We start from the raw sequence: 23,575 nt of genomic DNA on the forward strand, positions 1-23,575 counted from the left end.
TGAGTGACTGAACTGAACTGAGCTGAACAGCTACAAATACAAATCAAAAACATATGTATCAAATTAATAGATATGTAGTTTAAAAAATTCCCATTATTGAAATTTGTCTTTTTTTAATTTTATTTTTTAATTGGAGTATAACTGCTTTACAATGTTGTGTTAGTTTCTGCTGTATAACAATGTGAATCAGCTATAATTATACATATATTCCCTCCTTCTAGAGCCTGTCGCACACTCCTTCCCCCACTCACCCCCTCTAGGTCATCGCAGAGCACTGAGCTGAGCTCCCTGTGCTAGACAGCCAGGCTCCCACTAGCTGTAAGTTTTACACAGTATAGTATATATATGTCAGTGCTACTCTCTCAATTCATCCCACCCGTTCTTTCCTTCCTGTGCCCACAAGTCTGTTCTCTACATCTGTGTCTTTATTCCTGCCGTGCATATAGGTTCATCAGTAGGATTTTTCTCAATCCATATATACACATTAATATGCAATATTTGTTTTTTATCCTTCTGGCTTACTTTTCTATATGACTGTCTTAAGTTCAACTATATAATTACAAATGACTCATTTTTTTTCTTTTTAGGAATATTCCAAAAATATGAGTAATATTCCAAAAATATGGAACACTTTATGAATTTTCCTTTACCCTTGCACAGGGACCATGCTCATCTTCTCTGTATCCTTCTAGTTTTAGTACGTGTGCTGCTGGAGCAAGCACAAAATTGATCTCTTACATCAAAGTCAGAAAACCATGAAAACAATTATAGTAAATGACATAATTCTAAAACTATTAAGGACAGAAGTACATATATTCAAGGTAACACTCAAAACACTTAAATATTTTACAGCTTAGGCATTATCCAGATTGAAGAGTGCTGGCTGTAAACCATTGTGATGGCCATGATATTGTGTACCAACTAAAATACCATCATTACAGATCCATTTCCTTGTTTTCCTGTCACTTTACTTAAAATAACCTAATACAACTTGAATATTCAGAAATTATGTGTTGCTAAATTCCAATTTTAGTTTTTAAAATTAATATTATATTTTATGCATTTTCATGTATATTGTATGATTCATTATGTTAGTATTAAGAAAACAAATACTACTTGGTTGTATGAACTCACCGTGCAAATGTGCAGACTAAAAAAAATTTTTTTATCTACATATTGTTTCCCTTAGAAATAGAATTTAGGAAAAAAAACACAATTATTTAACACACCATGTTGCATTTTAAAGAAATATAAAAGTGTGACTATGATTTATATTATTGATAATGAATTTTACTACTTAGATCATTTTTAGCTTTAACAATCTTTGAAATCCTATTAACTTCTTTAATAAATTTGGAGCAATGCCATTTGGCTTGTTAACAAACGAGTCACAAATGTCAGTGACTATAAATAAAATAAAAGTGTAACATATGCACTAAATACTTTTAAAGCTACTATGAGAACATGAAGTAGAAATTATGAGCCAGCAGCCAATAGGAGAAAACACAAGCTTTTTTGTACATGCAGTCATGATTTGTAAACAACAATTAATAACTATAGAAAATGAGAGCAAACCACAGAGCTCCACCAGGCGTTATTTTATGCAAGTGATTTACTCTGCTATTTGATCAATGATAAGAACAAAATCACCCATATCCTCAGGAAGCCATGAATGTTTCAAGGCAGCTGTGATAGCACCTGGATACTTGTCCTACGCAAAGACTATCTCCATCAAGGAAGAATCAAGATTTATTCCTCTTGGCTTGAACCAGAAACAAGGCCAATAAATCTGTTGTTGCATTGCATTATTTCTTTAATGAGAGAACAAAGGCAGTTTTACAGTCCTATTTATGGTAAATTATCAGGAATACACTTGCATCTTCTTGAATCTGTGTGACAGGATCATCCAACATCCCCCAAGTGGGCAGCAGCATGAGTGCTTTCTTCTGCCTTTCTATACTCTCTATAAAAGCATGCACACACACACACATACACGATCACACTCATGCACACTCATATGTATACACACACACACATTCACATACTCTCACGCACTCATACACACGTGTGCACACACAACTCATACAGATTTACATGTACACACGCACATGCACACTGTTCAGTTAAGTTCAGTTCATTTCAGGTGCTCAGTCGTGTCCGACTCTTTGTGACCCCATGAATTGCAGCACGCCAGGCCTCCCTGTCCATCACCAACCCCCGGAGTTCACTCAAACTCACGTCCATCGAGTCGGTGATGCCATCCAGCCATCTCATCCTCTGTCGTCCCCTTCTCCTCCTGCCCCCAATCCCTCCCAGCATCAGAGTCTTTTCCAGTGAGTCAACTCTTCACATGAGGTGGCCAAAGTACTGGAGTTTCAGCTTTAACATCATTCCTTCCAAAGAAATCCCAGGGCTGATCTCCTTCAGAGTGGACTGATTGGATCTCCTTGCAGTCCAAGGGGACTCTCAAGAGTCTTCTCCAACACCACAGTTCAAAAGCATCAATTCTTCAGCGCTCAGCTTTCTTCACAGTCCAACTCTCACATCCATACATGACCACAGGAAAAACCATAGCCTTGACTAGACGGATGTATGTTGGCAAAGTAGTGTCTCTGCTTTTGAATATGCTATCTAGGTTGGTCATAACTTTTCTTCCAAGGAGTAAGCGTCTTTTAATTTCATGGCTGAGTCACCATCTGCAGTGATTTTGGAGCCCCAATAAATAAAGTCTGACACTGTTTCCACTCGTTCCCCATCCATTTCCCATGAAGGAATGGGACCAGATGCCATGATCTTCGTTTTCTGAATGTTGAGCTTTAAGCCAACTTTGGTAAGGAAGAAATTTTCTTCTCCCTTCTAGGTTCTTCTGGCTGATCTAAAAATAAAATTGACCTGAGACAGACTGACAGGAAAAACCAAATAAAAGTTTGATAAAATGTATTAATGAGAGAGGGGCTTCTCTGGGGGTTCAGTGATAAAGAATCTGCCTGCAATGCAGGACACCCAGGTTCAATCCCTGGGTCAGGAAGATCCCATGGACTAGGAAATACTCCAGTATTCTTGCCTGGAGAATCCCATGGGCAGAGGAAAAGCCCAGGAAATCTGAGTAACTCCCCCCAAAAATGATTGAAACCTTCACCTTAAACACCATTGTCAGCTAAATATTCATACAAAAGAGTATGCTGGAGTAGTGATTTGGGATTCCTAAAGGAAAAAAGGCAATTCACAGGAAAGCATTTATTTGTTGTGCCATACAGAGACAGTGGGGCACAAAGAGGTTCTTGACAAGCCTGATAAGTTTGTCCCACCACGTCCAGTCCATATTCTTTTCAGGGATCTCTGGTGATATCTGTATTCAAGGAACAGAACCTTTACCTAAATTCTTTAGACAGCTAAGAGGGACATGAAAAGAAGGGCTTCCTGAGTCTTCTGTTTCTTAAAAATAATCAGCCTCTTCCACTAAGCATGAAGTCCTCCAGATCCATGCATGTTGCTGGCTCAATAATGATTCACTGTTCATAAATGGATAAAGAAGATGTGAGACATATATATATATATGTCTCACATCTTCTTTATCCATTCATCTGGTGATGGACATTGGGTAATTTCCATAACTTGGGTTGTTTTCCTTATTGTAAATAATGCTGCTATAAAGGTTGTGTGTGTGTATTTTCAACTTAGTATTTTCCTGTTTGTTTGTTTGTTTTTTCATATATATGCCCATGAGTGGAATTGCTGGATCCTATGGTAGGCTTCCCAGGCGGTGCTAGTGGTAAAGAACCTGCCTGCCAATGCAGGAGATATATAAGAGACATGGGTTCGATCCCTGGGTCAGGAAGATCCCCTGGAGGAGGGCATGGCAACCCATTCCAGTATTCTTGCCTGGAGAATCCCATGGAAGGAGGAGCCTGATGGACTACAGTGCATAGGGCCATAGAGTTGGGCACAATAGAAGCAACTTAGCATACACACATGTACTCATGACAGTTCTGTCTTCAATTTTTTGAGAAACCTGCACACTGTTTTTCATAGTGGCCACACCAATTTACACTCCCCCAACAGTGTAGAGGAATTTGCTTTTCTACACATCCTCGCCATTATTTATTTGTATTTTCTTGGATGTTAGCCTTTCTGACATGTATGAGGTGGTGTCTCATTGTGGTTTTGATTTACATTTCTCTAATAATTAGTGATGTTGAGCATCTTTTCATGTGCCTTTTACCTATCTATACATCTTCTTTCTAGAGAAGGGAATGGCTGGCTACCCACTCCAGTTCTTGCCTGGAGAATTCTATGGACAAAGGAGCCTGACAGACTATAGTCTGTGGGGTCATAAAGAGTCAGATATGTCTTCTCTGGAAAAACATGTATTCAGGTTTTCTGTGTTCAGTCATTCAGTCTTGTCTGACTCTGCAACCCCATGGACTACAGCCCACCAGGCTCCTCTCTCCATGGGATTTTCCCTGGCAAAAATACTGGAGTGGGTTGCCATTTCCTCCTCCAGGGATCAAAACTGCATCTCCTGCATTGCAGGCTGCTTCTTTAATGATGAGCCATTGGGGAAACCTATTCAGGTCTATGTGTGTGTGTTAAGTAGCTTCAGGTATGTCCAACTCTTTGCATCTGTATGGACTGTAGGCTCCTCTGTCCATGGGATCCTCCAGGCAAGAATACTGAGTGGGTTGCCATGCCCTCATCCAAGGGATCTTCCTGACCCAGGGATGGCATTTCTTATATCTCCTGCTTTGGCAGATGGGTTCTTTGCCTCTAGCACCACCTGGGAAGCCCTCTTCAGGTCTACTACCTATTCTTTAATCGATAGTTTGGGTTTTTTTATATTGAAATATAGGAGCTGTTTATGTGTCTTGGATATTAAGTCCTTATCAGTGGTATTATTTGCAAATATTTTCTCCTATTCAGTGGGTTGTCTTTCCTTTTGTCAATGATTTCCTTTGCTTATAAAAGCTGTTAAGTTAAATTAGAGCCCATTTGTTTATTTTTCCTTTTATTTCTTTTGCCTTAGAAGACAGATCAAAACAGTATTGCTGCAATCTATGTCAAAAAGCGTTCTTCTTATGTTCTTTTCTGGGATTGTTATTGTTTCAGGTCTTACATTTAGGTCTTTAATCCATTATAAGTTTATTTATGTATATAGTGTGAGGAAATAGTCTAATCTCATTCCTTTACTTGTAGCTGTCCAACTTTCCCAGCACCACTTACTGAAGAGACTCTCTTTACTTCGTTGTATATTCTTGCCTCCTTTGTCATAGATTAATTGACCACAGGCACATGGATTTATTTCTGAGCTCTCTAGTGAGATAATCAGACAGAGTAAAATAAATATTCTTTGTTATCACTTATATGTGGAATCTTAAAAAAAAAAAAAAAGATAATACAAATGAATGAATGTGTATAACTGTAGATCAAATAAAAAAAGAAAGCACAGCCTAAAAGCTGAGCATTATGTTTTGTTTGGCAGACACTCTTAAGACTTTGAGCCCAGGAAAAATCATCTCAAATAACACTGAGACTGCTCAGAAGAGGATTGGGGAAAGCCGGGATATATGGGAGTTTTTGCAACTAAATCAGGTAGTCAGACCATTAAAAGACTACTGTTAATGAAAGAAAACCAGGTTTCTAAAGGAATTTAGCACTTTTCTGTGTATGGGCAGATGCAAGAGTCTGGACTCACTGAAACCATTCCTTTGATATGCCCTCAGCTATCTGGGGCCAGTATCCTGAGTTTTCTCAGGTGCACAGTTGGGATGGCTGCAGCAGCTGACTGCTAGATGGGCTTGGCAGTGGGCAGCCCGCAGCCCATTTGTCTCCATCCTGAGTTCCCTCGGGGCTCAGGGCTCACCTTCTGGGCAGCTTTAATGTAATGACTTGATGGCTGCAGCATCCTTTGTTTACTGATATGGCAGACAACATTTTAGCCATGATAAAAAAAACAGAAACTGACTCACAGATACAGAGAACAAACTAGTGGTTACCAGTGGGGAGAGGGAAGTGGGATGAAGGACAACATAAGCATATGGGATTAAGAGATTAAAACTACCATGTATACAATAGGCAGCAAGGGTATATTGTATAGTGGAGGAAAATATAGCGATTATTTCATAATAACATTAAATGAAGTACAATCTATAAAAATATTGAAACTAATATATTAGTCTTTTTAGGTCTTCTGCCCATTCTTTAATCAGGTTGCTTGGTTTTAAATCAACTATACTTCTATTAAAAAATTAATAACCAACCTAAATTAATTCTTAAGCCAAAGAAATACATTTAGGCTTGCAAATTTTGCTTCTGTACAGCAAATATATGCTTATACAAAATTATGAATATAACTTTCACTCCCAAAAAATAATAGAGAATAAAAAATCAAAAACAGCTATTTTAACATTGCACAGCTAGATTATATAGACTTATAGAACTTAACATTACAACCTATAAAAATCTATGGGATCCAGCAGACTTTTACTGATCAAAAGATGTTAAACTGTGGTGAGGAAAATTGAGAGCTCAGTTCAGAAGTTAGAACAGGTATTGGAATGATGAAAATGGGGTTAGAATTAGTGAAAAGGCAATTGATACTGCGAGTACTCAAAATCAGTAGTCAAATAACTCAGAATATTTGGGCCTTTGTTTTATTCCTCAGTCCATATACATTTTTCAGTTGAGATCATGAAATAATGGGCTTCCCAGGTGGTTCAATGTAAAGAATCCGCCTGAAATGCAGGAGACACAGAAGACATGGATTTGATCCCTGAGTTGGGAAGATACCCTGGAGATGGCATGGCAGCCTAGAGGAAATGGCAACCCACTCCACTATTCTTGTCTGGAGAATCCCATGATCAGAGGAGACTGGCAGGCTCTAGTCCATGGGGTCACAAGGAGTTGGAAATGATTGAATGACTGAGCACATTAGTATTCTTATATGTTATTATTATTTTCTTACATTAATTCTACTCTTATAGAATGATGGTTATATACATGGTGTATGTAAATTAATTAGATAGTGTTTGCATGGTACCATAATGGATATATAAAACAAAACCTCAGAGGCCAGGGCAATTGTGCGATAAGCCTTGAAACGAGATTTAAACAAGTTCTGAATAAAGGACATATTTACATGCAAAGTTTCTAATGTCTTTGTGTGTCACTGTACCAGGTCCTGTGGGAGCTTTAGATCTTGAAATGTAGCACAGTGACATGGTCCCTAAGGTACAGTCTTAGTCTGGAGTCTACTTCTTATCTCTTATGTACCTGTTGTTTCCAGTCTGATCCACATTTCTCAACTTGAAAATAGTTGTACTTACAAAGTTTCAGTATATTTTAAAGGTGATTTAATGTATGTGAAAAGCATGGGAAGTTGAAAAGTGAACTACAATATATTATTATTATTTATTCTATCAAAGGGCTTGCAAGAGCTTACGATAGAGGCAGACAATTGCTAGTATCACGTGGAATAGACAATAAATGTTTTAGGAATTCAGACATCAAAATCAATTTCATTTGCAGTGATCAAAGAAGTCTTAAACAAGTCTGGGTTCTGTCTTAAGGGAAAAAATGGAAATCGCTGCTATTTTATCTTATGAATAGAAGTCCTTATATGTGAATCTCTCTTCTAAAATTCCCAAGTTTATCCATGGGTTGTTTCACAGTCAAAATGTGACTGAAATTTTCTGGTTTGTTTATGCACTTTAGGGGTCCAACAGCATAGAAAAGGATCTTCTCTTTTTCCTTCTTGAAACATCTAATAAGCAAATCCATGATACTTTTGAGACTAATTTTCACAAAACTTCTTCATTTAAAATACTTTTGAAGCCAGTGGCTTTTAGCTAGCTTTGTCTGCAATTTTGTATCATCACATAAACTCAAGGATGACAGAAATATATAGCAAGACTAAAATTTAGTAACTCTTCCATAAGGTACATGTGTTACTTCATAGTCATACCTTATAAATATATTCATATTTAGCTTCAACTTTTTGAATTTATTAAAATTTTGAATTATATTTTTGAAAAAGTCTTCAGAATATCACATAAGCTAAGACTGAGATTATTTAGGCTCTTTGAGATCATATTCCTTTTAAATCAGATTTTTAAATTATGGGTAATATAATAATTTGTCAATGTAATTTCAAAATCAGAAACTATTGGACAATTATTAGGTTTATTTCTGTTTTGCTCTTGTTAACTTCTAGTTTTCTAAGTGAGCATGGTAAACAACTATTAGTAATTTAACCCTGTTATAGTTGATATATAATGTATGTGTGTGGGTATGTATGGACAAGGCAATGGCACCCCACTCCAGTACTCTTGCCTGGAAAATCCCATGGACGGAGGAGCCTGGTAGGCTGCAGTCCATGGGGTCGCTAAGAGTTGGACACGACTGAGCGACTTCACTTTCACTTTTCACTTTCATGCATTGGAGGAGGAAATGGCAACCCACTCCAGTGTTCTTGCCTGGAAAATCTCAGGGACGGGGGAGCCTGGTGAGCTGCCGTCTATGGGGTCGTGCAGAGTCGGACACGACTGAAGCAACTTAGCAGCAGCAGCAGTGGGTATGTATGTGTTTTTAGAGAACCCACAGTTCAGTTTTATCCAGGTCAAAGAAAAGAGAAAGTTTTGATCACACTGGAAGAAACTCAGCTAGAGGTTTGGAATCAGTACTAAAACAACAGGTGCAATGAGGACAGTATCCTCCAAGTACAGTTGATTCACTGCTACATTTGTCTATTTGTCTAATAGTAACAATTATAAACAGAGTAGCACAAGTAGTATTTGGAAAAGCCCTTTCAGTATTACAGTGTCAGGCATAATATTTCACTTGTCTTCTCACCACTGGTTCTCTTTGCCTTCCTGGGCTGCTGCTTCTTCAGTAAAGTCATTTTTGCTATTGAATGTCTTGAGAATCTCCTCATGAGTTTTCCTCTTGATTATGCTGGCCACACTCTTACATGTATAATATCAAGCAAATCTATGATGTTTAAATAGTCTACAGTCATAGTAAGTTTAAAAAAATTTTCCTTGGGAAACTTTCAGGTATTATGTGTCCCAGACAGGGATAACATCCCTTTGATTTTCTTTGTTCTCATCATCCTCAGGAGGAGGGTCATCCCTGTGGGTGTTTATACCACTGAATGACATTTTTAAATTTTTTTAAAAGAATATTGCTGAATTATGATTTTGAGAGGAACTGGCCGTCATCTCATTCATGATCAATTCCAAATCTTCCAAAATAGTCTTGGTAGCTACATGACTTATCAATAGTTACACAATAGTTTCCTGGGTTGTAGAGATCCCCTGGAGGAGGAAATGGTAATCTACTCCAGTATTCTTGTCTGGGAAATCCTATGGAAAGAGGAGCCTGGTAGATGACAGTCCATGGGGTCATGAAGAGTCAGACACGACTTAGCGACTAAACAGGAACAGCAACATACAATAGTTATATAGTTTAGTTACATACTTTGTGGGCATTTACTATTTTAGAAATATTTTGAATCACACCATGTATATTGTTTTGCATAGTGCTTTTGTGACTTTTTGACTTCCCTGGTGGCTCAGATGGTAAAGAGTCTGCCTACAATGCGGGAGACCCAGGTTCAATCCCTGGGTTGGGAAGATCTCCTGGAGAAGGAAATGGCAACCCACTCCAGTATTCTTGCCTGGAAAATCTCATGGATGATGGAATCTGGTAGGCTACAATCCATGGGGTCGCAAAGAGTTGGACACGACTGAGCAACTTCACTTTCACTTTTCACTTTTGTGACTTTAAATATTATGCTTATTCCCCGATGCCTGTATGTCTAGATCATTTTTTAAACAGCTTGATTGAAATCTATTGTATGGATTTCTTTTAAGACTCTGAACCTTTTTTCAGTTCAGTTCAGTTCAGTCTCTCAGTTGTGTCTGCTTCTTTGCGACCCAATGAACCGCAACATGCCAGGCATCCCGTCCATCACCAACTCCCAGAGTCCACCCAAACCCATGTCCATTGAGTCTGTGATGCCATCCAACCATCTCATCCTCTGTCATCCCCTTCTCCTCCTGCCCTCAATCTTTCCCAGCATCAAGGTCTTATCCAATGAGTAAGCTCTTCGCATCAGGGGACCAAAGTATTGGAGTTTCAGCTTCCATATCAGTCCTTCAAATGAATACTCAGGACTGATCTCCTTTAGGATGGACTGGTTGGATCTCCTTGCAGTCCAAGGGACTCTCAAGAGTCTTCTCCAACACCACAGTTCAAAAGCATCAATTCTTCTGCACTCAGCCCTCTTTACAGTCCATTTCTCACATCCATACATGACCACTGGAAAAACCATAGCCTTGACTAGACAGACCTTTGTTGGCAAAGTAATGTCTCTGCTTTTTAATATACTGTCTAGGTTGGTCGTAACTTTCCTTACAAGGAGTAAGCGCCTTTTAATTCCATGGCTGCAGTCACCATCTTCAGTGATTTTGGAGTCCAGAAAAATAAAAAGTCAGCCACTGTTCCCACTGTTTTCCCATCTATTTCCCATGAAGTGATGGGACTGGATGCCATGATCTTAGTTTTCTGAATATTGAGCTTTAAGCCAACATTTTCACTTTTATCTTTCACTTTCATCAAGAGGGTCTTTAGTTTTTCTTCACTTTCTGGCACAAGGGTGGTGTCATCTGCATATCTGAGGTTATTGATATTTCTCCTGGCATTCTTGATTCCAGCTTGTGTTTCCTCCAGCCCAGCATTTTTCATGATGTACTCTGCATATAAGTTGAATAAGCAGGGTGACAATATACAGCCTTGACGTTCTCCTTTTCCTATTTGGAACCAGTCTGTTGTTCCATGTCCAGTTCTAACTGTTGCTTCCTGACCTGTATACAGGTTTCTCAAGAGGCAGGTCAGGTGGTCTGGTATACCCATCTCTTTCAGAATTTCTCACAGTTTATTGAGGTCCACACAGTCAAAGGCTTTGGCATAGTCAGTAAACCAGACATAGATGTTTTCCTGGAATTCTCTTGCTTTTTCCATGATCCAGCGGATGCTGGCAATTTGATCTCTGGTTCCTCTGCCTTTTCTAAAACCAGCTTGAACATCTGGAAGTTCACGGTTCATGTAATGTTGAAGCCTAGCTTGGAAAATTTTGAGCATTACTTTACTAGCATGTGAGATGAGTGCAATTGTGCAGTAGGTTGAGCTTTCTTTGGCATTGCCTTTCTTTGGGTTTGGAATGAAAACTGACCTTTTCCAGTCCTATGGCCACTGCTGAGTTTTCCAAATGTGCTGGCATATTGAGTGCAGCACTTTCACAGCATCATCTTCCAGGATTTGAAATAGCTCCACTGGAATTTCATCACCTCCACTAGCTTTGTTCAAAATGATGCTTTCTAAGGCCCACTTGACTTCACATTCCAGGATGTCTGGCTCTAGGTGAGTGATCACACCATCATGATTATCTTGGTCATGAAGATCTTTTTTGTACAGTTCTTCTGTGTAGTCTTGCCACTTCTTAATATCTTCTGCTTCTGTAGGTCCCTACCATTTCTGTCCTTTACTGAGCCCATCTTTGCATGAAACGTTCCCTTGGTATCTCTAATTTTCTTGAAGAGATCTCTAGTCTTTCTCATTCTATTGTTTTCCTCTATTTCTTTGCATTGATCACTGAAGAAGGCGTTCTTATCTCTCCTTGCTATTCTTTGGAACTCTGCATTCAAATGCATATATCTTTCCTTTTCTTCTTTGCTTTCTGCTTCCCTTCTTTTCACAGCTATTTGTAAGGCCTTCTCATACAGGCATTGTAGTAATAGAATGTGAAAGTAAAACTTTATTCATTATATTATTTTAAAATTATATTTTTGCAAGTTTTTCACTTAGCTGCTTTCCACAATATATGTTAAAATGATTTTAGTCATTTACTATAGATGACTTTCCTGGTCATTTTAATAGAATTTTTCTTGTTTATGATAATATTTAAGTTGGCTGACTTTTTCCTATCCTGGAACATGATGCAGAATTTTTGATGTATTGACTGAGGCACAGAAGTTACCAATCATATTCAAATATAACTAGGATATTATATTTTAAATCTATTTATTTTACAGTTTAATTCTTTACAGTTTAAATGATAACTACTTTTGCCTAGAAACATTACTGAAAACCAATTCTTAATTTTAATATAGTGAAATATTATGAATTGGGAAAATATGTGAAGTTAAGATGAAAAGGGCTTCCCTTATAGCTAAGTCAGTAAAGAATCTACCTGCAATGCAGGAGACCCAAGTTTGACCCCTGGGTTGGGAAGATCCTCTGGAGAAGGAAATGCAAGCCACTCCAGTATTCTTTCCTAGAGAATCCCATGGACAGAGTTTCCTGGAGGGATACAGTCCATGGGTTCACAAGAGTCAGACACTTCTTAGCAACTAAACCACCAAGATGAGATGTGACAAATTATTGATTTTTCTTTAGGGCCAGGTGAACTTTCTGAGATTTGGGTGGATAGTATATGTTAACTTCCTAAAAAATAATGGTACAACATATATATTTTTACTGATAGTTGACAAGTAATGATAAGGTCAACAGAATATCAGACTGGTCTAATTTGAGGATATTTTTTACCTTTATATTTCAAAGAAACTGCATTATAGAGCATCTGTTAAAACAGTTTCCCACATGCTTCTGAAATGATATAGTAGTTAGTAGAGGTATATGGTGTTAATTACTGAAAACAGCAGCCTCACAATATACTGAACAGTGAGCAGAGTAAATTAGCCAGTCATAAAGCTAATAAAATAGAAATTAAAAAGGCCAGGTTATGCTGAAAATAAATTTAAAGATGATGCTTCTGATTTTATTCTGTATATTTAAGAGCTGATAGTGCCGTGTCATTTTGACCCATCATTAATAGTGATGTTTCATTGTGTGCTCCGCAGGTAGTGCAAGTTTTTTGGGCCAATATATCCACATATTTTTCACTAACATATTGTTAAGCCACCTACCAGCTTCATATTTGCATGGCAGGAAGAATTTGAAAGACTATGCAAGCTTTGTGTTGAACGATGTTAATTTTTCCCTTGGGAAAAACTCTTGAAATTCAAGGCTACTTTTTTAAAAATAGACAAATAAATTCTGAGGAAAAACTAGAAAAAAAAAAATTGTCCTATATCACCTGTAACTTAAGGTGGTAATAATCAGAAAGAGGAAGATCCCATCCTTTTCTAGTAAGTAACATAGAAAAAGAGAACCCTGACATTGTATATTAAATAAGGAAAATCTATAGGATCAGAGTATCCAAAATATTTTTCAAAGGATCAGATCAAATAGTTTTTGAAAGTAATATATCAGATGAGTTAGGTATTAAATAGATGACTTTTTTATTAATCTATTTTTTATTGAAGGACAATTGTTTTACAGAATTTTCTTATTTTCTGTCAAACCTCAACATGAATCAGCCATAGGTACACATATAACCCCTCCCTTTTGAAAGGCTCTCCCATCTCCCGCCCCATCCCACCCCTCTAGATTGATCCAGAGGCCCTATTTGAGTTTCCTGAGGCATACAGCAAATTCCCATTGACTATCTATTTTACATACAGTAATGTAAGTTTCCATGTTACTCTTTCCATGTGTCTCACCCTCTCCTCCCCTCTCCCCATGTCCATAAGTCTATTCTCCATGTCTGTTTCTCCATTGCTGCCCTGTGAATAAATTCTTTGGTAACATTCTTCTAGATTCTGTATATATGCGTTAGAATACAATATTTATCTTTCTCTTTCTGACTTACTTCACTCTGTATAATAGGTTCTAGGTTCATCTACCTCATTAGAACACATAAAAAGGTGTTCCTTTTTATGGCTGAGTAATATTCCATTATGTACATGTACCACAACTTCTTTATCCATTTATCTGTATCCATTTATCGATGGACATCTGGATTGCTTCTGTGTTCTAGTTACTGTAAATAGTGCATATGGTACTTGCACAAAAACATAAATATAGACCAATGGAACAAGAAATAAAGTCCAGAAATAAACCCATGCACCTGTGGGCACCTTATTTTTGACAAAGGAGGCAAGAATATACAATGGGGCAAAGACAGCCTCTTCAATAAATGGTGCTGGGAAAACTGGACAGCTACATGTAAAAGAATAAAATTAGAACACTTCCTAACACCATACACAAAGACAAACTCAAAATGGATTAAAGACCTAAATGTAAGACCAGAAACTATAAAACTCTTAGGCAAAAACATAGGCAGAACACTTGATGACATAAATCAAAGCAAGATCCTCTATGACCCACCTCCTAGAGTAATGGAAATAAAAATAAAAGTAAACAAGTGGAACCTTATTAAGCTTAAAAGCTTTTCACAGCAAAAGAAACTGTAAGCTAAGTGAAAAGACAACCCTCAGAATGGGAGAAAATAGTTGCAAATGAAACAACTGACAAAGGATTAATTTTCCAAATATAAATAGATGACTTTTTAATCACTGTTTTAGAAACATACTTTTAAAAAACTTACCTACTTTCTCTACTGACTCAAATGTATTAAGGTCTGCACAGATTAATCAGTTGAACTGTTTGTTTCCTATTGTTGCACTGCAACAAATCATCACAAACTTATTGTCTCAAAAACAACCTGTATTTATCATAATACAGTTCTATATGTCAGAAATCCAACATAAGTCTTATAGGGCTGTAGTGAAGGTTTCAGGAGAACTTGTTCTTTCTGTAGGCTCCAAGAAGGATGCATTCCTTCCTTTTTCCAACTTCTGCATTCCTTGGCTCACAGCCTTCTCTTGTGTAGGTATCTTCTCCTATCTCTTTTTCATGAGTGTACCTGTGATTATATTAGGCCTACCTGGATAATCCAGAGTAATCTCATCTAAGAATCCTTAATTTAATCAAAAACTGCAAAGTCTCTTTACCAGATATGAACATTCGCAGGTTCTGGGGATTACAATGTAGAAATATTTGGATGCCATAATTTAGCACATCACAGGTCATATGGTTGAACATACCACAGTTTTATTCTCAGGTGTAGAAAAGAGACAGAGGCTATAAAGAAAATAAAGCACCAGTTCTGCTGTATGTAAGCATCATCTGTATATTTCAAGCTCATAATCAGGTTTTGACTACACAGGGAAGTAGATAAAAATATATATTACCACTGATTACAGGAAAAATCACATGAAAAGAAAAGCACATGTAACAGATATCATTAGATAGATTATGCTATCTAAAGCACAGTATATTTAATAGACATTTTCAAAACAAGATAAAGATCAGAAATATTTTGAAGCATGCTATCAGGTTTCAAAAATGTCAATTCACATGCTAAATATCACACTTACAAAATTTCACAAGTAAGAATAGTGTATTGGGTGTGTTCTTCTTCTCTACATACACAAAAGAAACACTATTACATACTTGTGCTCTGCAGTTCTACCCACTGGCTCATTAGCAAAGAAGAGAGGAAAATCATATAGTCTTAAAAGTCTGTTCTGAGTTCTACTTTCTAATCTATATTATTATATTGTTCTGAATTCACATTTCATCCTGTTGTTGATAGATGTGCCTAGAAAGAGGCACAGGGAAGCACAGAAAGGAAGGCATAAAGCAAAGACAAAATGAAAAGCACTAAAAAAGGAAATTAAGAAAGTAAAGAAAAATGGAAAGTAGAGAAAGAAGGAATAAAAAAAGAAAGAGGTTGATAGATAAGCAAAGGGAAAGAGTTCTATGCGTAGTAAAAGTCAGCACTAGCGTTAGGACTGAGGTTGAAGTTATAGGAAGCAAACAATGACTCCAGATGTTTTATCAATTAAAGATTTTTAAAAGACAATGGATAGCTTTGTGAAGTACTGTACTCTTTATATAGTACTTTGTGAGGCACTGCACTCTTTATATAGTACTTTTTGAAGTACTATACTCTTTATATACTCTTTGTGAAATACTACACTGCTAAAGTAAGAAGTGGTTACTCAGCTATCAGAAATACATTGAAGTATTTTCTGCATTGGTGATAAAAGGTATTAAACTGCTTATAAGATCTGTTTGTATATTGGGATTACGTTATATAACATTCACTATTAAGATTTTCACTGTCACAAACACATGTGCATAGGAGTGTTCCCTGCTCCACTCTGTCTTTTTCATCTAAACACGCACACACACTCATGCAGGTAAGCATATCACAATAAATAAACCTTCATTTACCCAGTATGCTCAATAGATGACTGAGAATTAGCAACATTTGTTTGATCTTTAGGAAAACACCTCATGACCCATGGTGTAAATCTTGATTACATGCTAAAAATAAGACATATTTGTGATAATCCACAATATAATTTGATTGAGGGCAGGAGGAGAAGGGAGTAAAAGAGGATGAGGTGGTTGGATGGCATCACAGACTTAACAAACATGAGTTTGTGAAAACTCAGGGAGATAAATAAGGATGTGGAAGCCTGATGTGCTGCAATCCATGGGGTCACAAAGAGTTGGACATGACTGAGTGACTGAACTACAGTGTAAAATTGAACAGTAGTAAATTTGAACAGTAAAATTGAACAGTAGTGTTTGATATTTTAAAATTTAAAGAAATAATCAACTCGAAGACAACAAGGATACTTGTAACATTGCCTCATTTCTACCACTTTTGAACAGGTATTTACAATACCGAATAGAATTAATTTTAAGAGAAAGTATAGCAAAAATGTTAAATTTTCCACTTCTTTTTTGACATTCTGCATTAATACCAAAATTGGCCTTCTCATTATATCATTAATGCAATTATATCAATTGCTCACTTCTCTGAGCCTCAATGTCATCATCTTATGGAGGCAATGTCTTCCCCATAGATTTATGACAATATAATAAGATAACATGCATAATATAAACATTTAATAAAAATTGATTAGCTCAATTAAGAGCAAAATACTTAACTAGAATAATTCACTGTTTCTTTAGGTATCTCCATATAAGCATAAGAAAGCAAAACTTTTCTAAGTGTGAGTAAGATCTCTTTTGTTAGAACTAACTCCCTTCATACTTTTATTTTCATTCTTTGTTACATAGTTTTTGGTAAACTACTTGAGATTCAAAAAATGTAGTAATCAAAAGGGTTTGTATGAAAAACATTTTCAAGAATGTGGTAATCTATTCACCAGTCATTTATGTTGAAGGTCAAAGCTAAGATTTTTGAAGACTTAAGAAAGGATGTATATCAAAAACATGATTCTGCTGAAGGCTATACTGAATAGGTAATTGTCACTCAGGAAACATTGGTTAGCATCTGATCTGACAGACTCCAGAAGATATTATTTCCTTGACTATTTCTTTCCTTCTCTAACTTTTTAGAATCAGAAGTAAAGATCAATAGTTGTCCTTTTATGTCCTAAAATCAGTTTTTCTCATGTGGAGGAATAAATGTATTTTCTGCTTTGTATTAGTTGGTACTGCAGAGTTTTCACAATATGCCAATTCAGATACTATGTAAGCTTGAATTATTAAGACAAATTCATTAGATATATTCAAAGCAAAAGCTTTAGGTTTCATGTATTGAAACCTTATTTTAAAATGAATTTCTGTGTAATGTTCTTCTCTGAAAACATAAAATGCAGTGTTTGAGATGTATTGACCTGTAAATTGTTTTCTACATCCCCTGCTTTCAACTCATTAAGTGTTTAAAATGTGTGATTAGTAATATCGATATGCTAAGTGGCTTCAGTCGTGTCCGACTTTGTGCAACCCCATAGACAGCAGCCCACCAGGCTCCCCTGTCCCTGGGATTCTCCAGGCAAGAACACTGGAGTGGGTTGCCATTTCCTTCTCCAATGCACTTCTCCAAAGTGAAAAGTGAGAGTGAAGTCACTCAGTCGTGTCCGACTCTTAGCAACCCCATGGATTGCAGCCCACCAGGCTCCTCTGTCCATGGGATTTTCCAGACAAGAGTACCAGAGTGGGTCGCCAGTGACAGCTTTTTCAAAAGCACTATGGTAATAATAGTATGACACAAAATCCAAATTATATAGAGCAATTTTCTCTCTAAAATAATTTTAACAAAATCAAAATTTATGCATAAAATGTTTGTACATAAAATGTCAGAATTCTGAGAAAACAATATTTTAAACCTCACAATCCAACATTAGAGTAATGACTTGATAAAATAGCAACACAATTGAATATTAGCCACTAAAGTAAAAATTATGGAAACTCTTTTAAAATATAGAGTAGGATTTAGAATATTGGTTTAAAATAGAATTATCTAGAATTATGTATATTTAGCAACTGTTTAAAACATAGATGTTTACATATGAAAGGAATGTGCAAAAGTGAAGAGATTTTAGATTTTATATAGATATTACCTTGAAGTCTGTTTATAAATGAAGGATTTATGTAGTTAAGAGAATACTGCTAAGTCGCTTCAGTCGTGTCCGACTCTGTGTGACCCCATAGACGGAAGCCCACCAGGCTCGCCCATCCCTGGGATTCTCCAGGCAAGAACACTGGAGTGGGTTGCCATTTCCTTCTCCAATGCATGAAAGTGAAAAGTGAAAAGTGAAAGGGAAGTCGCTCAGTCGTGTCCGACTCCTACCGACCCCATGGACTACAGCCTACCAGGCTCCTCCATCCATGGGATTTTCCAGGCAAGAGTACTGGAGTGGGGAGCCATCGCCTTCTCCAGTTAGAGAATAGATTCTCTTAATTTTCTATTTTACAAAAAAAAAAAAAATTTCTATTTTATAGAAGAGGATTCATATAATTTAGATGATGTGTCTGTACAATTAAATAACCATTGAAGAGCTGGAAATAGGAAAGATAGTACCTATATTTTAACCAATAGTCATTCTAAAATGCTGTTGGCATAATTGAATTTCTTATAAGTTTTGTATCATTTGAACTTGAGTGCTAAGTAATTATGAGACAAAATATAATACACTGGTAATACTGCTTTGTGATATTGTACATTAAACTGAAAATTAACCATAACATTTGTATACATGAAAAGGACATTTTCAAAATTAGTAATGAATTGATATACTTTTATGTACTTTAGTCAACTTCTAATTTGTATTATTCACATTAAAGTTTTAGTTTTTCCATAAAGCACTATTTAATTCATTATTATACTATAATTCCAAGAACATTAATGCTTTTTTCAGCAGGAATTAATACCATTAATTGACTAATGGTAGTTTATTAGTAGTGAATATGACTCAATATACATAGTGAATTGTCAGAACATTTTCTTATTTACCATTTTATATATTTCTATTTTAGCTTATGGCACAAACTCTTCTATTTCTCAGCAATTTCTATAATTATCACTCATTTTAAGAACATATCTTAGTACAGCAATAATACTGTCATTAAGCAGCTGGAATGAGTTTCAAATATAGTTTCTAAAGTACTTAATTTCTTATGAGAACCGACTTTGTCATTCTCACAAATTTAAGAAAGTAGTTTATCCTTAAGATACAAAAACAACTTTGGAAAGTAAATTACCACATTTAATACTTGAGTCTCTCTTAGAAACTAAAGAAACATTTCATCTTGATCATAGAGAATCAGTTTCTTCAAATCCTATTTTCAACTGCATTTAGTACATGTGAATGGATTTTTGAAAATGAACTGGAAAGATACATGAGTTCATAATCATACTAATTCAATTTTACTAGTATAGAGTTTTTACTTACCTTCATCAGTCTGGAAATTTCTGAAAATGAACTGGAAAGATACTTGAGTTCATAATCATACTAATTCAAGTTTACTAGTATAGGGTTTTTACTTACCTTCATTGGTCTGGAAATTTCTGAAAATGAACTGGAAAGATACATGAGTTCATAATCATACTTCTAATTCAGGTTTACTAGGATAGGGTTTTTACTTACCTTCATTGGTCTGACATCTGTATCTCTATTTTCCCATAGGAAAAAAAAATCCTAGTTCTTAATAACACCAATGTAATTATTCATTTGATTTGTCTCTTAATACACACAAACACACACACGTGCGTGCGCACGCATGCGCACACACACACACACACACTCATTCAGCATTACAATACCAGTAATACCACTTGTAATATCATTACTAAAAACAGTTCAATAATTTTTGCAGTATTTTTTTGATACTTAGAATATGTCCCATTGAGATGTAGGTTAAGTAACTGTCATTTAATGTCATTTTAAGTAGTTCCTCTCAGAAGCTATGCTTTCAACTCAATACACAGATTTATTTCTTTTAATCTTTTGAGATTGCTCTTTCAGTGTTCATTTGTCTGTTATTATTTATATTCAGAGATGATTTTCTTCTAACCCTGTAGTGACCATCTTAGCCTCCCATCCTCTAAGAGTAACCATTGTTACTAGTTTTTATTCTTAAATTTATCCTTAGACATTTTTTTCATACATTTTTCTCCACCTCACTTTTTTCATTTAAAAGTAAATCCTGAAATAAATTCATTCTAGTATTTATAGATGGTCACAATTCCTTTTTTACAGTTTCATAATTCTCTGGTGAATGTAGCATACTTTTTTAAACCAGTCCCTTATTGATGGGCATTTAAATTGTTTCCAGGCTTTACAAATAAATTTCAATGAGTAGTCTTGTAAATATGTCACTTCATATTTGTGCAGTGTATCTTTCAATAGATTCCTAAAGCCAAAGTGTAAATGAACATATAATTTGCCTTAAATTGTTAAATTTCCCTTTATAAAGATTATGCCATTTTGCATTTACACCAACAGTGTATTAAAGTCTTTTCCTCACAGTCTAGCCAGCAGAGCCTGGTGTCAAGTTTTTGGATTTTTTTGCCAATTTAAAATGAGAAATGGTATCTCAGTATATTTAGTTTGTAGTTTTAAGACTGAATTTTAGTTCTCTATGTAAAAATTCCTTTTGTAAGTAATTTGAATATTTAAAGATGAGAAGTATTTTGTTAGATAAAAAAAACCTACAGTGTATACAAGATTACTTTAGGTTAGGATTGGATTGTTAAGATAATGTTATATAGAAAAAGAAGACAGACATGATTCAAAATAAACTTCATAAATTAAATATTTCAGCTTTAGTCAGAAGTCATAGAAACCTTGCAAAAGAAATGATCCTCTCTTTGATAAGCCAAAATACGCTGTAGTTAAGTTTGCAATGTAACTTCTATAAAGTACTAAAATTTCATTAAGTACTAACTCTTGAAAGAAAGAAAGCTTATAAATGATCATGTAATTGCAGAGGATTTTCTATAGTAGTCTTAGTTTTGAGAAAATATAGAAGTCAAGTCTATTATACTTCATATTATAGCTCAAAACCAAAGCCAGTTTGAGGAAAAATGTCCTCTAACAGAATCAGAGATGATGAGTTATAGTCCTTCTTCTTGGACTATCTGAGTGTTTCCTTTGTTCCCTAATTTGTTTCTGCATGCGTGTGAGCTAAGTTGCTTCAGTTGTATATGACTCTTTGTGACCCTCTGGACTGTAGCCCACAAGGCTGCTCTGTCCATAGGATTCTCTAGGCAAGAATGCTGGAGTGAGTTGCCATGCCGTTCTCCAGGGGATCTTTCCAACCCAGGGATCAAAAGGGGGTCTTTCCAACCCAGGGATTGAACCTGCATCTCCTGCAGCTCCTGTACTGCAGGCAAAATTCTTTGCCACTGAGCCATCAGTGTCTAAATAAATTTTAATATTTTATTTGGATTGAATAAAGTAGATCCTGATTATCATATTAATCTGACATCAGTAATTGGTGTCCACTTCAACAAGAATTGTGTTTTCCTTGGGAGACAAAATGTTAAAGAAAGCATTGTGGAGAATGATTCCTGCCAATTAATTCTTAGTTATTTTCTTTCTTTTCAGCACCTTCCCTGATAGGTATGGTAAGAAAGGACTGGGCATCCCAAAATAGCATTGCCCTATCATGGCAAGCACCTGCTTTTTCCAATGGAGCCATACTGGACTACGAGATCAAGTACTATGAGAAAGTAGGTCTTATTTGGAGCTTCCTCAAAATGTACATATACATATATATGCATATATATATTAAGTATATTGTTATAGAATATTATTTTGCTTTGAAACCTGTTATTTTTGGCCTATCTTCTTACCTACTATGTCTTTAAATATTCTCTAGTATACTATAGTGCTTATAATTTCTTAATTAATTTGCCTTGTTTTATATAAGATTAAGGTAGAAGACACAGGATGTACATTTCTATCTTCACTTACTCTGAGTTTTACAATATAGTGAGAGATTGTATTCATCAGCTTACAGTTTAATGAATATAACGTTATTTCTAAAACTCACTTCAGAAAAAATAGTAAAATGGAATTACCATAATCTAAAACAAGTTCAGTGGGCCATATCCTTTCCAATGAATTTAAAGTTATAGTCTGCTAAAATTTGCAAAGTATTATTTAAGGTATAAATGAAAATAGCTGATGAATTAAAATTGTCTTCCCATTCAGGGCAGCTGTTTTATAAGGTAGCAAGATAAATCTGGTTAATAAATCAACTCTTAACTTTAATTTCCATTTCTGTCATTAAAATTCTCAATCACTATATTTTCCCTAATTATATACTTCCTTAGTTTTATGACATTCACAAGTCTACTTTCTTTATGCTTTCTCCCTTTCACTCACCATTATGATATCATTGCTATAGATGTTATGGCAGAACATAGAGTCAATTCTGAGAATATATCCCATTGGACTGATACTAACCTACAGTATTGATAAAATGAGCATTACATTTAAAAATATTATGTAAAAATTTATATAATTCCCAGTGGTATCTTATAATAAGAAAGAACTTGTTGTGTTTCTATAACTTACTGGAATCAAAGGAACATCACAAATAAATTTAGGTTCCCTATGAAGAAACTCAGGCAAAAAGAGAAATGGTGGAGAGTTCTGACAAAACGTGGTCCATTGGAGAAGGGAATGGCAAACCACTTCCATATTTTTATCTTGAGAACCCCATGAACAGTATAAAAAGAAGAGAAATAGAAGTCTATATTTTTCTATTCTACTGCTTCTGAGCAAATGTAAGTTTGAAAAGGGGAGAAGTAACTCAGTAGTATGATTATATTTAGTAATTTCAGAATTATGTGGTCAATGAAAGCTATCATTATTATTAACTGACATGGAAAAATCCATAGTCTAAAAAGGAGGAATTTACTCAGTTTAATTAGATTATAGATTCTGTACATTGGCCTGGCCAGCTTGTGCTCAGAAATCCTGTTGGTCTATCCTTCCAAATGTTACAACCTATGGCATCCTGTCACAGGAATATACATATTTTTCTGTCCATTAATTTAAATATATCTTCATATACTCAAATAATTCAGTTTATTTAAAAAGCAATGTACACATTTTTAAGGAAATTTTCAGAATAAAAATATTTATCTTGTCTTATAAAGGTAATATTTTATACACAGAAGATGACTCTTATTCTATAGTCATTTTTGCTTCATATATATGAAGATGAAAATAACATAATATTTCCAGTTAAAGAAAAATTGTGCTGATTCCATAAGAAAAGAACCATATTCATCCAATTGGAACTTTAGAAATTAATAATATCCTCAGAGATGGCT

The 23,575-nt window shown here is 35.5% G+C and overlaps 1 protein-coding gene and 1 non-coding gene across 12 annotated transcripts in view; one reads left to right on the plus strand and one right to left on the minus strand.

The window, feature by feature from the left end:
* The window catches only part of EPHA6 (EPH receptor A6), a 1,025,466-nt gene that overhangs the window by 604,896 nt on the left and 396,995 nt on the right, over positions 1-23,575 (plus strand). For all 11 annotated transcript variants that reach the window (XM_061435761.1, XM_061435945.1, XM_061435852.1 and 8 more), the window contains one exon: positions 21,837-21,961. In XM_061435761.1, the coding sequence (XP_061291745.1) occupies positions 21,837-21,961 (125 nt within the window). The remainder of the gene's footprint in view (positions 1-21,836; positions 21,962-23,575) is intronic.
* Positions 617-722, minus strand: LOC133255077 (U6 spliceosomal RNA). The gene has a single exon (XR_009738866.1). It is a non-coding gene; the product is annotated as a U6 spliceosomal RNA (small nuclear RNA).

This window comes from Bos javanicus, chromosome 1 (genome assembly GCF_032452875.1).
Source record: "Bos javanicus breed banteng chromosome 1, ARS-OSU_banteng_1.0, whole genome shotgun sequence".
In the NCBI taxonomy this organism is placed as follows: domain Eukaryota; kingdom Metazoa; phylum Chordata; class Mammalia; order Artiodactyla; family Bovidae; genus Bos; species Bos javanicus.